The following is a 16011-nucleotide window of genomic DNA, read 5'->3' as shown; positions in this document are numbered from 1 at the left end:
TGCAGTTACTTCCTGTTCTTGATTTAACCACAGTAGTCCAAAGAAAAATGGATTCAATTAAGAGCCAAGAAGCGATCATGCATTCTGCTCTCACAGTTCTTCATCCTACTTTTCATCCTTTGTATGTCACAGCTGTGAATATTGAGCAATAGCTCAGACTGTCCTAAGGAGAATGCAGTCTGTTTACAGAGATAAGTGAGATTGCACAACCATCACACTGCAACACAATTCAGGTCTCTAAGTAAAGCCACTTCGGGATCTACATTAACTAACCACTCCTGCTTCCACTCAGGATCAAGTGATCAAACAAGCCAAGATGAATGTCATCTATAGCCACTACAGCATATTTCCCTTCCTAAGACAGCATCGGCACCAGCATGCTAATTTTACAGTTTTTTTCAAAATCACACACTTAAACATCTTAAAAGCACACTTGGTGATATAATTTAGGCAAATGCTTGTTGACCACAATTACAGAAAAGCGGGTCACTTTTTTTCTATTCCATTTCATTGCTTTCGTGTATTAAAAAGAGTAAACAGTATCTTATTCTGTGTTTCAAATTTGCTGGTATAGTACTTACTAAGAATTAGCATTTTAAAAGGTTGGATAATCTTAAAGGGTCTTGGTTTGTTTTTACAGAAAACTTCAACTTTGCAGAGAAATGTTATCTTTTTGTAAGGATGCCCAAAAAAATCAGCTTAAGGCTTCAAAATTGTACTAGAAGTTTCAGGTTTCTACAAAAGGATGAGGTTTTTTAATAGAAAGGGTTTTATAAAAAAATTTTGTCTTTTCTTATTGAAGAATTTCATTTTCAGTATAGAAAAATACAACCCTTCCCAACAGTCCTAACAAGATCTGCTACTGTGCCAGCATCATGTCAAAAAATAACACATTTACTATATATTTTAAGTACCTATAAATCAGGCTACCTAACTTATTTACAATTGCTTCATTCATGATTCAAGCTCAATGTGACAGTGTGGCAGTCACGGCCACCTGTATCACATTACTACTACTTTCCTAATGTTATCCTCCTAATTTTCTTCACTTTCTAGTATAAACTGCTAGGTGATGAAAACAACGTTCTAGAGATACTTTTTTCCCTTGGAGACATTTCATCCAAAGAGTGAACAGTGTTAATGTCACTTATCAGATACCTTCTGACAAGATCACAACCCATGCTGGTGAGACCGCAGGTCAGTGAATTTTGTTAGTGCTGTTTTATTGGCTGAAGTCCAAGGGAATAAGAAAACAGGATCAGAAGTCACATCTTGCTGTCCTACATAACACTGCTAGTGCAGAAAAATCTCATCACTCCCTTGCCTGTGTAATACTTAGGGTTTGCCTGTTCCTAGACTTTGGATGGGCACGGAGCTGAAATGGAGAAAAAAAAGAAGGGCATACTAGGGGAAAGCACTGCTGTTTCTACATCTGGGGTAAGCACTGCTCTCCACCACACTCCTTCGATATGAAAAACATGCCTGAAGAAGGATGAAGCAGAGAGCACACACAAGCACTGCCATATCCACCAAGGGGACAACCATATTAAGCTCTCATGAAAGATGAAGCTACACCTTAAACCCTCCCATGGGTTCTCAGCAGGAACACCAAGCTACAGTTGATATCCAGCCCAGCAGGACAATTCACTTATCCAGCTCCAAGCTGTCCCTCTCATGGGGGAAGGCTCAAGGCTGCAGTAGCATACGAGGGGTCATCCTTGTCCCAGAAGCAGGTGAGGCTTTCTGCTGCACAGCTAAAACTGAACTACACTACCTACAATATTGTTGGGACAAGTATTATCAAAACTTTCTGACACAAACACGTTTTCATTAAGTGTTTGCACTGAAACTACCACAGGAATTTCCAATATGAGCAACTTGAACCTGAAATGCAATTTGCTATTTCAAAGATTTCACAGACACTTATACTCAGTGCTTGTAAGAGAAGATGATAGCGTTGTGTTGGGGTCCCTCCCCCTGCCATGTAGCCCTGGGAGAGGGGCCCTGAGGGGACACACGGGGTTTCCCTGCCCCTGCTCAGCCTCGTTCCCATTGGTTGGTTTGTGTTCCCTGCGCGGGCAAGGACCCTCGGGTCCCGTGATTGCCTCAGTTCCTCGGCAGAGCCCCGGCCACGCGGCTGGAGAAATAAACATCTCTGAAACATCTACCAAGAATCAGTCCATATATATTTCTTTTCCACTGGCCTCGTTGTCTGACACGTGTGTTGCAACATCCCCACTTTAACAAAGTTGCTCAACCTAAATGTAAAATCACTACTACTATGCTATTCATGCTTCTATACATTTAAAGTACCTGCAAGTAGAAATCATGGGCTATTTTCAGTGAAACCAGTGTTTTTGTAATCTGTCAATTTGAAAATGCCCTGTATTGTAGAAACAAACCTATTTTAATCATCTTCCAAGAAATTATATAAATAATTCAGTTGGGGAAAAAATGACCTGCAAAGCAGGCTTATACTGTGAATCTAGACTAGTTTTGCCTCCCTGTATCCTACTGGGTCGCTAAAGACTGTACAGCAATCCTCTCCTGTGGGTAACACCAGGACCAAAGGCTCTGAGCCTTTTGAAGATCGCTGGTGTGGAAATTAAAAGCCCATAAAATCTTGGAGCCTGCAGGCTATTTAGGTATAACTGGCTTCTGATAACCTTTGGCTGCCTGTCAGACACCTATCATTCCAACTACAGAAACAGTTGAGGCGAGTGGTCTGAAATGTGGGCTACCATGACCATATCGAAAAATAAAAGCACTGCAAGGAGAGAGACTATACACAAGAAATTTAAAACAAAACCTCCTTCATCCTCATTTCATTAAATATCCCTCTTTGATATTAAAAAATTATTTTTATTACCTTGACATGAAAAGCAGCATTGGTTGGTATTTTTTCTTACAAAAAAAGGTACTTATCAGTATATTCTGGGCAAATTTCCATCAAATAGAGAGGTTTGACTATACTGAGTCAGTGGCAAGCATGTTAATAGTGGTAAGTCAGAAATTACAGACTAATACTAACTTACTCTTCTGTACTTGCACATGGACATAGGAAACAAATAAAACGTGAAAATGCTAGAAATTCCAGAGTTTAAAACAGAAATCTCCAGTAAAATATTACTTGGTGATATGTTGGAATGGAAAAGCACAGAATACCCCATGCTACTGTCACTAAATTGGCCTATGACTCAGATTGGGTTGTTCAGCTTGCAGCTTACAACAAATGCAACAATTTTACTTTTTCTTCTCTCGCTGAAACATCCACACAAATTTTACTGAAAGACTCCTTCAGCTGCTGAGCCATTCTCCAGCTGAGACAGCCACCTACACAAGTTCTGAACTCAGGCCAATAAATTTAACCACTGAGGAAATTAAGCGAGAAAGTAATTATATTGAAAATCATCTTTCTTGAAACAGATGTTCCATTTTTTCCATGAATCTGTATTTTTATCATAATAAACACAAGCTTCATTTTATGACACTTAAGTACAGGAATTCAAGTCATGCTTTGATCAAATTCTAAAAATAGTCTTTATTTTTTTCCCTTTCCTTCCAGTTGGGGCCAAGCAATGTGCTAAGCATTTCCTTCTGGAAGGAAATCTCCAACAAGTTTGCCTCTTTATTTTCAGCAATGCAGAAAACCAGATGTTTATTTAATTAAATCCACTCTCAAACATTGCATTCAGGAACTTTTTTTTTTTTTTTTTTTGTAGTTGTTGTTGGGAATCATTCAAAATACTGTTAGCTCTAACACATGCTATGGAATTCTTACCATTTCAAGGACTAACCTTATACTATGTCTGAAAAAGATGCTTATATGAAGATCAAGGCAATTTTGCCAGATTGTGAACCCTGTGGTTGCCATATGATATCAAACCCGATCAGCTAAAATACAATAAACACCACGTAACTCTACTGGGAACATCCTATTCTAAGACAATGGCACTCTTTCAGAGTTCAAGCACAGGTGAAATCCTGAAATGAAATCTAGGAAGAGGGGAGGTGAAAAAAAAGCCAAAAAAACAACCCACCAAGGTTGGCAGGAAACTACTTAGTTACAGTGTAGAGAATACATTCTGAGCACAGAGAGAATAAGTCTGTTTCAAAGGCTTATGTCCATACTGTTATCATTCCTTCTTTATTTTTACCTCTTCTCATTAACACATTTCCAAAAGCAACCATATTTCCTACCAGATGTTTTCCCAAGAATTCAGAAGAAACAATGCAGGAAAGTGGATTCCCTGTTCAGAGGTAGGTTTGAGAACAGTAAGTTCTTAACCAACTTATATGACTAATAATGCATTGAGTTAATAATACTGTAACTTTATACTTGAGTGTGTTCATTAAGATGGATTTGACAAATATCTATGCCTCAGACATTGGAAGCAAGTAGAAGAATTTTAATCACTGTAGCGCAGCAGAAAATTTAATTGAAAAGTTTAAAATAATAGAAGGAGTAAAATGGTGATAGGCAATAAGGGTTATTTAGCAAATTTCCTTGCCATGTATTTAGCAACATAAGCATTTAACTTGCTATTGCTTCTATCATGAGGTTATCACACAAGCATTTCCAATGCATTTAAATGTTCAGATACACTATCCTTTCCAAGTTACTGCTGATGACAGCAACTTCAAGCTAATTACAAGAAGAAAGACATTTTCACCTAGTCTAAAGAAACAGCTGTTAAGTGATGTCAACTAGACCTCCTCTCAATTCCAACATTTAGAAGTTTACTTTGTATTAGTCCTTTCTTTTTAAAAATCCTACAAACAATACAATGGAATTTGTTTCGAATTTTTTTATTTTATTTCAGACTGAGAGTTAAAAATAAGGGCAAAGTTTTGTCTGAATGTGGACCAGCAATTATATCACTTTTCTACTGGCTAAAATTCCTTCTCATGAGCACAGTGAATTTCAGTAGAATTTCATAGTGACCATCCTGTACTAAAAGATTACAATGCACTGAGCTCCAGCATGAGATGATTTGCCAGAAATGGAAAAGCAGTTCTTGAAAATGCTGCTAAACAAGGAAAGAATACCTGAAGTGAAACATTTCAAATCACACAATGCACTGAAGAAAGGAAGAATTTTGATTAAAGTAAAACTAGCCACTTAATCCACATTTAGAATGAACCAAATCTTCCCACACCACTCAATTAACAACAAACCAAAGGTCTGCAAAAGTCCACTGATCAGGAGATTTCACATGGAGCATACAGGAAATAATTATGTGGTGTCATGGGTAGTATTTAGGGGGGTCTTTGTTCAGATCTATGCTCCTTTCAAATAATGGCTTGTTCTGCTGAATCATACTGGAGGGCAGGGGAAAGCTAAATCCACTACTGCAGAACCAGAGCATATCCTTAGGCACAGCAAGTTCAAGAAACAGCAGGTACAGCAGAATCAGGAGGTGAAGGGAGGGAACAGAGCCATGCAGAAACTATTTCTTACTTCTGCTTTTTTATCTATTACTACAAATATTTACTTAAAAGTTGTCTGTTCTAGTCAACATTCTAATTGTTATTTGTCAGACATCGTGGGGAACTCTGTCAGTTAAAGTTCAGACAGGTCTGTCTCAAGGCTTTCTCTGCTTCAGTGTCCCATCAGTGTCCCCAACCCTTTCCTTCCTCAGCACCATACAAAGGAAATTTCCCACTATATAGTCTGAGACATGATCTTTCAGCTACCAGACTAACATACAGCAAATACATTTTTCCTGCTACATCTCCCAGTCTGCAAGCCTTCCACAAAGCTTAAAGAGATGAAACCTCTTCCTCTAGTTCTTATGCAGATTTCTCAGGAAGAGTAGCAGCATATTTGAGCAAAGTATTCAAAAAAGCAAAGAACAACTTCCATGTTGAAATCTGCCTCTTAAAAAAAACTGTGTTGGGTTTTTTTGAAGTCAGTTTTGAATATGTTTACACTGTTTGCTTTTTATGTCTTTCATTGAAACTTCCACCCCAGTGCACACAGCTCAGACATGTCAACACAAAACACTTAAGGCAATTTAAAGATACACTCTTATCTACACCTATATTTCCATATGAACTAATTATAGTGCTCAAGGTAATTCAAAAGGAAGATTTTGCTGCTACAACTACTTGATCTTGTTGTTTTCTTGAGAAAAGGGTGGCTCCTCTGGTTACTACTTAAAACTCTAACTCAGAACTAGATCTATGGTTACTTCATAAAACTTGGAGCATTAAAGCTCTTCCATTTGCAAACTATTAAAAAGCCCCACAACTCTCACACAGATTCCATTGCATATGTTTACATTAGTTCAGGTCACCCAATATTAAGAGACTACCTACAAGCTGACAAAAACTTACAGACTCAATGCTAAACCAATAATAAACAACAAACAAATTTTTTCCAGACAAAGTGCTGCTAGGCCAGCATAAGACGGCAGTAAAATCAAATCAGCATTTAAATTAGGATTTTTAGATGTGTATGTGTGCACAGATATATGTTAATACAAACACTAAATAAAAATCCTTCTTCCTTGAAGTCTGCTATTTTATACAGCACCGCTCAGTCATGGACAACATAATTTACAGAGTAGATCTCAAAAGCTGTGATTTCACAAAACCGAGGACTTGATAGAACCTCAGGATCTCAAAAACATACTTATTGAAAACTATTACCCCCTCCTCAACATAGAAAGCAACAAATCCTATGACAGTACCTCCCATCCTTCAACATGAGACTGCCATTCTTCCAAAAACTCTAATTTTTCCATTTGTCTCTTGGCCTCATTTATGTTGGAACAGACAGCTTTCATGGCCTGGAGAGCTTCCATTAGGGCTGCATAGTCACTGTGCTTCCTTGGAGTCCGCTTCAGTAATTCCTATTTAGACATAGAAAAGGAAAAAATAAATGGAAAAAAAAGAAAAGAAAATAAAAGGAAAAAACAAACTAGTCTTTGATCTCTAAAGGTTCATTATAGGAGACTTAAACAAAACCAGCATACAAAAAGAAAGTAGCCAGTGTTTTACTAAGTAGAAAAGTAGTAACCCCTCTAGCATTGTGTCCTAGTAGAACACTAAAACTCAAGAGTAATTAATTTCTAGCAATAAATAACCATCATGACTTAGGAAGAAGTTTGCACTTCAGCCACTTTCTCCCCCAACAATGTTTCTTCATGTTAAGCTTTGGGGTTTGGGTTGGTTTGTTTGTTTGTTTTTTATATTCTGCAGGATGCAACTGTTCAAGAGCAAGAATAACAATTCTGCTTAAAAATACACCAGTTCACCCATGTCAAAATTAACACCTGCCTTTCCACAACTCAGGGCAGAAATCACAGGTTCCTTTAGTTCCACACTATTGTTTGAACCCATGCAATGCAGCAAAGCACTGAACAATAGCTCAGGTGACTCACTGATTTCAGATGGTGCTGGCAGCCGTGCTGATAAACGAAAGTGGAGTCACCAGCATTTGTTTGAGATTTCCCATCTCAAACTACCAACTACCCATTTACAGCTGGGCTGCCTGAGAACAGCCCTCAGTGAATACCCTGCAAAGCCCTAACCCTGCTGCCACCACACCCTGTGTTTAAATTTACTTAATGTACTCCTTTCATTACTCTAGAGTAATTCATTAGTCATTTTTCCCTGTTTTAGCTGTATGTCTTTCAAAAAATAGAATAGAAAAATAATTTCAAAATAGACCAAGGGAACTGTAAAGCCACAGCTATCTGGGATGACTCATACCTCATTGTAATGATTATATTTTTAATTTGCTTTAAAAACTTTTATTCTAATGTATTTCTTTTTAGATTTTTTATGTCATATGCCTCACAACTAGAAATCTTGCAGATCAAAGCTCACACATGCATTGTGAAAATTACTGTCCAATAATTGTGCTTCAGGTAGCTTTTAGAGCAGAGTCTGCTCTGGCTTTCCTCTCACAATTTAGAACTATAAGCAATACTAGACCTTAATTTGTTAAGCAAAAATTTGCTTAAAATATTTACTTTCTTGTATTTTATTTCCTAACATGGTAAATTACAAATTCAGAGGTTTAAATATCTAACGTTTATCACCACATTTAACATTTTTCATTGATTTAAGGTGTCACAATATGATAAGAATAAGCATATAAATGTACATAAAAACATTTACAGCACTTTACTGTTACTCTACAGCTTTTCTTATGAAAAAAAATCATTAATATTTTTCATTTTCAGTTTGTTGATGATAAATTAACACCATCAAAGTATGTCACCAACAAACTCTGCTATCCCAAGCATTTTAAGCAAAGACATGGTCAAACCCAGCTGAAATTAGGCTCATTAAACTCTCCCAAATGGCTCACTTCTGTCCAACAATGGACAGGCAACATTACAACTAGAAGCAGAACAGAGCTAATCATCTCAATCCAGCCAAGATCCTCAGTTCTTTTAAAACTGATGTCAGAAGACTTGCCACCAGCTTTAATGAGAGCAAGTCTGGGCGCAATACCTTAATAAAGAGATAATTCACTGTGTAGAAAGATTTTTTTTGGAGTTCGGACACATGCTTAGCAACCAGTCTTACATAGGAAGTAGTAAGCCCTCAATAAAAATCTTGTAAGTACCTTCAAAAGAAGGGGATACTTGCATATTCTCTGTATTGGCGTTACTAGATATCCCTCCAAGGGTACATCTGTGTTCTTGCGTCCTCCAAGGAGCATGCAATTCTGGAGTGGGAACAGGTTCACAAATTATTGAAAAATCCCAAGAAAATTATCAGAAATAAAGACAAGGGCATAGGTATACAGCAATGTTTGGATAAAGTATACATAGACTATGCAAATACATATATACATAAAAGGAGGGAGGTTTGCAAGACTGTCAAAAGAACACATACACAGGCAAGGAAATCATGCACATGACAAGGAAGTCATCATGCAGGCCTCTCGCCTAAGCACCTTCTTCATCCAGTCTGATGAAGAAAAGGACTTTTTCCTAAAGTTTGAAACTAAAAGACAGTAAATAAAATTCTCAGAATATGCTTTCAGACGTCAACAAACAAAAATAAAAATATTTCAGGGTGACCACTATAGCTGTTGTTTCTAAAATGTGTTTTTAGTATTAAGTAGTATCAAAGATGGTTTGAATCTTTGAGCATGGCCATCCTAATACACACCTCAAAAAAAACCTGTTCTTTTTTCATGCTTCTATATTTAAATTTGATGTGCAATGAATAAAATATCCTTAAGTCATGGGCAAAAGGCTATTAAATAGCTTCAACAAGACATCTGATTACAGAAGTAGAGAGTAAATTCAATATTGGGTAGAAGTACCCAATAAAAGCAGCTGAGAGAGAGAAAAGAATATGGGCTTTTGGGGATAAGAAAACATGCAAAGGACATCACAGCAAATATTTGGAATTGCTGGAATTAAGTGTTAGTACATAAAGACCTAAAGTAATGATGAGAATTATTTTATGGAGACATCAGAGGGAATTGTGATGCAATGGTATGAGATAATCTCAGCTTCAAAGAACAAGTTGTCTAAACTGAGGACACTAAACAAAAGTTGTTTAAGGCAGCCAGATGGGATGTCGACACAGGCCACAGATCTGGATGTGGACTCTTGATGGAACAGAGGCTATACAACTGGGTGGCCACCCAACACACATATAACCAGTGCTGCTATGGGGATCTCCACATCCACCCTGTACTCATGGTTAACCAACTTCTGTCTTATCCTAAAGGATACTTTATCCTAAAGGATCTCACTTAACCTGTCAACACAAAAGCTTTACTGATAAAGACCAAGTAAGATAATGGCAATGCAGTTATAGTTATTATAACAACTGTCTCTATACTCAAAGGCTCAAAAGTCTGGTTTCGGCTCCCAGTTATTGATAGATAACCACAATTCTAATGACCTGGACCCTTTGGTATGCCCAGAAGGCTTTGACTGTGCTTTCAAATCATACAGTCAGATGTCTTGCTCTCTACATTAGACTGCTGCCACTTAATCCTACAAATCTATCTATGAGGAACCCAAACCAGATGTGAAAGCCTTCTGCATGTGCCCATGAGTATGTAACACTGACACATCATGAACTGCCACAACCACATGCTTGGCTTCCTTTCTCACAAAACAAGCTCTTTGCAATCTTTCTCCAGAGTATTTTGCTTTTTGTTTCTGTAGTCAGCATTCACCCTTCCTTTTTTGAGTCTGGCCATGCTGCTCCCAATACAAGGACCACGTGTATGAAGCTCCTCAGTCTGGGACAAGGTGAAGGATACTGTGTCAACCACCGAGGAAAAATAGGACAACTTTGAAGCAGTTTTTAACTATGAATATACATTTCTGAATACGAGATTCTTAGCAAAAAGGCAGATGGTGCCTCATGTTACCCAGTATCTCCCACAATAACAATATTCCCACACTGCTCATTAACTTGGCTGTAAGTGCAGCTGGAGAGTCAGATCTGGTATCTTTCAAAACATCTGGGAGCCGCAACAGGACAACTTCCCCAAGAACTCTGTCCAGCAGTAGTGAAACCCTACTGCATGGTAAAAATAATAATGAAATTTTAAAAAACCTTTTTATACTGTCAGCGTTGGCAGAATCTTTTTCTCTCAAACACATCTGTGATGCTTTGCTGATAGGGTAATTTGCTCTCCAGTCCCAAAACATAATGATCAAATCTGATCACTCCAAAATTTGATAGCATATCCATGGACACCTCCTCAGGTATTTAAGTTCCAATATAGTAGGCTACACATTTCAAAGCTGACCTTTTTACCACAGGACACCATGGAGGAAACACAAAAATCATTCCATACTGAATCCTTCTTTTAACAACTAATGTCAACTATTAGCAAGCTCAACATTAACACGGAAATTGGTTTTGCTGTTGAAAAACCATAAGGACCATCATACTTAACATTTTCAAACCCCTGCTTACTTGTCTTATAAAGTGAAAGACTACTTGTGGGGCTACTCCTTTCAACCTTAGATTAAGTCAGTATCTAAGTTTAAGATGGCTACTCTATGATCCTTAACAAAAGATTTTTGTCTGCAACAGCTCTGGCTACAGTACCAGAACGTGAGCCTTACTTTCAGAGGTTCTGCTGAGTCCTTCAGCTGCTTTCTGTAATTCCTTTCCCTATCCCTCCTCATCTACTTAATCCTGTTCTTTGTCCTTTCTAGAGATTCACACCCTTGTCTCCCAGCCAGCATGTTCAAGGCACACTGCCTAATGCTGTATTATCCATAGATCCAGGTGCAGCCATGAAAATACCATTTACACACCCCCTTCCTCTGGAAAAACCACCCCCAGCTAAAACTGTCTGCTAACCACTTGCAGGTGTGCCTGTACTTGTTACATGGTGGAGGTGACAGTGCTAACAATTCACTAGCCCATCAAAAAATACAAAGTTAGAACACCAGTTCAAAGTTTATTTACCAAAAGAAACGTCCGCACTGTTCTTATTTTGTTCAGGTCGAGAAGAACCTTCTGTGCCTTCTCGTGGTTACTACAGTATTCATCATAGATACGGAATTTCTCTTTCTGCAGAAACAAAAAGAGACACTGTTTTCCACTTGTCATTTTGATTTTCTTTTAATTAATAAAACATGGAATTAACACTTTGCGAAGCTGAATAGCTAATACAACCTTCATTCTAGAAAGTCAGCTCTTCTTCATATATTTATTATTTGAGGTCTAGCCTCAAATTATGAACAGTCTGGAAGCACCACTTGGGAATTTCAAACATAGATTCATAGAATAGAAGGTTGAAGGGGATCCCCAAGGATCATCTGGTCCAACCTTTCTTGGCAAAAGCACAGTCTAGACAAGATGACCCAGAACCCTGTCCAGTCTCATCTTGAGTGAGCCCAATGTTGACAAATCCACCACTTCCCTGGGGAGATTATTCCAATGGCTGATTGTTCTCACTGTGAAATTTTTTTCTCTTGTGTCCAACTGGAATTTCCCCAGGAGAAACTTGTGCCCATTACCCCTCATATCATCCATGTGACTCTGTAAAATGGGAGTCTCCATCTTTGTAGACACCCTTTAAATACTGAACATAGTGATAAAGTCTCCAGTAAGCCTTTTTTTCTCAAGTCTGAACAAACCCAGTTCTCTCAGGCGGCCACAGGCTCTTCTCTTAACCCTGTCCAGACTGTCCACATCTCTTTTGTATAGCAGGGACCGCAACTGAACACAGAATTCCAGCGGTGGCCTAACAAGCACTGAGCAGACAATGATAATGATTTCTTTATCTCTGCTGGTGATGCCCTTGCTGATGCAACCCATCATCCTCTTGGCTTTATTTTTTTTTGTCACAGCAGCCCACTGTTCACTCATATTGAGCTGGTGGTCCACCAGGACACTGAGGTCCCTTCCCACAGAGCTGATCCCCAGCTAGGTAGATCCCAGCCTGTGATGCACTCCTGGATTATGTTCTCCCAGGTGCAAGACCTCATATTTGTCTTTGTTGAAATTCATAAGGTTTAGCTGAAATATTTCTACCACAGAGCTACCATAAACACACAGGATAAAAACATACATGAAAAAAATGCAAAATGAGTGGCTAATTTGCTGACATTATTAACCAATTTGTCTGCAAACAGTTATTTTCAAATATGATCCATTTTTCTGCAGAGTTAAAAACTGATGTTACTCAACTTCTGTGAATTGTTTCCACTAACCCTTAATAGATTTTTCCTCCCACAATGAATAGTCAAAGATTTAACAAACAAATAAATGGGACTCTAACCACAGATAACAGTGAAACCTAGACTTTTTGTTAGGTCTACAACTGAAAGTAAACTAATTTATTCTCATTTTGTAAATCTCTGTAACAGTAACACCCTTGTTTTGCTCCAACAGGAAAAAATAATACTCCTAGAAACCAATTACTACAGGACATAAAATAGCTTCACAATCCAGAACCATGGAGGTATTTTATCCAGTATATGCAACTCTTTATTAAATATTCACATTTTTCCATAGCTCTAAGGGGGAATAAAAGGATAGTACTACTTTTGTTGTTGCGTGCAACCTTGTACCTCCATCTAATGCATAGGCACAGCTTCACCCAAGTTGCAGGGCTCAGTTTGCCAGCCTGAGCTAATTTGGTGAATATAGAAATGATGAAACAACAAAAGTTTGTCATTTAATATGTTCTTTCTTCACTCTCCTCCCATCTACTTTTTGGGGGTTTTTTTGACATGATGGTAACCAAGAGATGAACTTCAAAGTACTCTTCATTATGCAATCAAGTCATATTTAGTCTTCATGACTAGGTACACTTATCATCATGACAGTAATTAATAAAGGAGAAAAATAAAAGAAAGACATGAGAAAAAGGCTGAAATAAAAGATAGCATACATAATTCAGAAAGCAGGTTCCAACTTCATGCTGTGCATTAGGTTCTGGCTGTAAACAATCCTCCACAAGGGACAGGAAGTTTTTGTGAACTGCAAGAATATCTTCAATATTTGAAAACAACATCTGCAAAAGAATAAAACATACATAAGTGAAACATCAGATACAAAACAGAAGAAAAATGTAATCAGGAGACTAACCTTAACTGTCTCTTCTGTGACATTTTTATCCACTTTGGCTGCAGCACATTGGATCATTCGGTGAAGAAAAGCCTGCATGAAACAAGACAAATAAGAAAACATTTCAGGAAGACTTGAACAACTTCTGCCACGTTATGCTTTAATTTGTTTCCCAAACTGGATATAGAGCCACATCAGAATATTATTCAGAACCCAAAACAAGCATTTATAAAGCATTTAGTAGTCGTGTTGTTCTAACATGATAGAAAAACCTATCTACATAGTGGTAAAAAGAGTAAAATATTAATGAAGCTGAGAAACAGAACATTCTCTTGAAGTACCACTTCCACCCTGCACTCATATTACAATCAAGCAAGAGGGAAATGTATTAATTTTCAAAATCTCACTCCATTACTTTACAAATTGAGTATAAGACAAGCCAAAATAAGCTGCTAATTTCCAAATTACACTAATCAGGAGATACTATCATGTTATGTAACTTCTACCGTAGCAACCAAAAGTCAGATTTCAGATGTATTATTAATCAAATTTATTTTAAAGTAAATTGGCTTAGAGAACAGTCAGCTGCACCTGGTTTTGCTTAATGAAAACTCTTCCTTCTTCCCTCCCCAAGAACCTAAACTCCAGGGATCAAATGAGAAGTTAGTAATACCACCAATGAAATACCAAAACAGTAAGTTTTCTTTTAGCTTACATTCAAGGACTGGAGACAAAAAGAATTAAGTAATAAATAATAAAGTAATAAATTAAGTAAAAAAAGGAATAAGTAATTCCTAAAGAAACAAATATCTCAAGTACAAAGAACAGAATTAATTTTTATTAATTCATCTCATTACAAAGATATTGGTATGTTCTAAAAAATGTCTACACACTGTAGACTAAAATCGTACAGTGATAATTCTTGACACAGACATGCATATTCTTCAGTCATTAAAACCTGGCACCACAAGTGCACAAATGTCATGTCTTTCATAACCATTTAGCTCTGAGTAACTGTGCATTGTACACTGTATATGAGCTCATCTAAATTCTGGCGTGGTGCAAATTCCATAAAAGAGGCAATAAATAACCCCTGTGTGGAAAGACAGCAGTCACAGCAACCCTTTTTGCCCTCTGCTGGGACTTAAACATTTTCATTCCCAAGCAGTGCTCCTTTCTCTGCTGAAGAGGACTCTGTAACTAGCGTTACACATTTTTATTACTTAAGAGTCAAATCTAGTTATCCAGGACATAAACTGAATTAAGTTTGGAATACTGCCAGAACACTGTATGTTTCCTATCGCTCTCTACAATGATGTAGATTTTCTAGTTCATTAAACCTGTCTTTTTCCTGACTATTTCTGCTTTCTTTTTAATGTTTTACTGGTGATAAAAAAATGTGATTAACTCATTTGCAGCAGTTAACTGATGGTGGACGACAGCCCTTTATATCATTCCTTGCTATGAATATCCCCAGGGGTTATGGCAAATTTGCTGTGTGCATTATCTGTACAACCAATCACACAAAGAGTGAAAGCCTGCATGACTCTTAGTTAAATTTTGGAAGTTTACCCTAAGCCATGCAACACCATTAAATATGCTTTAGAATCAAAGAGGAAAAAAGAATTATAAGACCTCTGAAACTCACATCTATTTTTACCATCTGTAACTTCTCTTTGCTCACATTATTTCCCCATAGACCAAACATACTGCTCATCTGCACTCATCTCAGAAGATCTTCATTTCCTGTAATTGTGAAGGAAGGTGAACATTAAGCTGGCTGATGGTGAAACTGAGAAGGAATTGAGAGATGAGGCATTAGTTATTCCCAAGTGATTCAAGACACTAGATGGGAGTTATGAGGTCAAGAAGAGACTATATCAGCTGCAATAAACAGTTGTCCAAGCAGCACTGTCCCAGACATCACAACTGCAGAGGTTATCAGAAAATAAATCCAGGAAAATCCAAACTTCTGCAGAACCCAGACACAAACCACTAATTAGGCCTGGGACAACTTCAGTCCCTTCCTGCAACTTTGTGCAAGCCCATGCAATATTTTGCTGTACTCTTTCTGCAGGAGTAGTGTAATCATGAGGCAAGTTTTTCTCTAAGATTTGTCACCTATTCATAGAATCATAGAATGACCTGGGTTGGAAGGGACCTTAAAGACCATCTGGTCCCAGTCCCCCTGCCATGGACAGGGACACCTCCCTAGATCAGGTTGCTCAGAGTTCCATTGTTGTCTCTATCAATGCAGATTTGCTTCCTGAAAAAAACCATAACACCATGTCTCAAAAATCAATGCATGTGACAATTTGAATTTTTCAAGCGCTTACATGAAGTTCTACAAAGCTGCACATATTGCAAAATAATTGGAATAATCTCACATTTTCTAGAAGAGTAGTGTTAAGAGAATTCAGGGGAGTGCAGGTAGGGATGGAGGTCTCTACCTCCATTCATGTGCCACCAAGACCAATCTCCGGCAGA

The 16011-nt window shown here is 37.8% G+C and overlaps 1 protein-coding gene across 2 annotated transcripts in view; it reads right to left on the bottom strand.

Moving 5' to 3' along the window:
* The window catches only part of PREX2 (phosphatidylinositol-3,4,5-trisphosphate dependent Rac exchange factor 2), a 171273-nt gene that overhangs the window by 112754 nt on the left and 42508 nt on the right, over positions 1-16011 (bottom strand). The window contains exons 2-7 of one of the 2 annotated variants that reach the window (XM_032127117.1): positions 15173-15270; positions 13546-13617; positions 13349-13471; positions 11416-11520; positions 8585-8686; positions 6696-6857 (exon numbers count right to left, since the gene is read on the bottom strand). In XM_032127117.1, coding sequence (XP_031983008.1) covers positions 6696-6857; positions 8585-8686; positions 11416-11520; positions 13349-13471; positions 13546-13617; positions 15173-15241 — 633 coding nt within the window. In that variant the 5' untranslated portion in view covers positions 15242-15270. The remainder of the gene's footprint in view (positions 1-6695; positions 6858-8584; positions 8687-11415; positions 11521-13348; positions 13472-13545; positions 13618-15172; positions 15271-16011) is intronic. The other variant, XM_032127109.1, reaches the window with a different exon arrangement.

The sequence above is a fragment of the Corvus moneduloides genome, chromosome 1 (genome assembly GCF_009650955.1).
Source record: "Corvus moneduloides isolate bCorMon1 chromosome 1, bCorMon1.pri, whole genome shotgun sequence".
NCBI classification, from domain to species: Eukaryota; Metazoa; Chordata; class Aves; order Passeriformes; family Corvidae; genus Corvus; species Corvus moneduloides.
The sequence above is the reverse complement of the archived record's forward strand: the minus strand, read 5'-3'. Positions and strand labels throughout refer to the sequence as shown.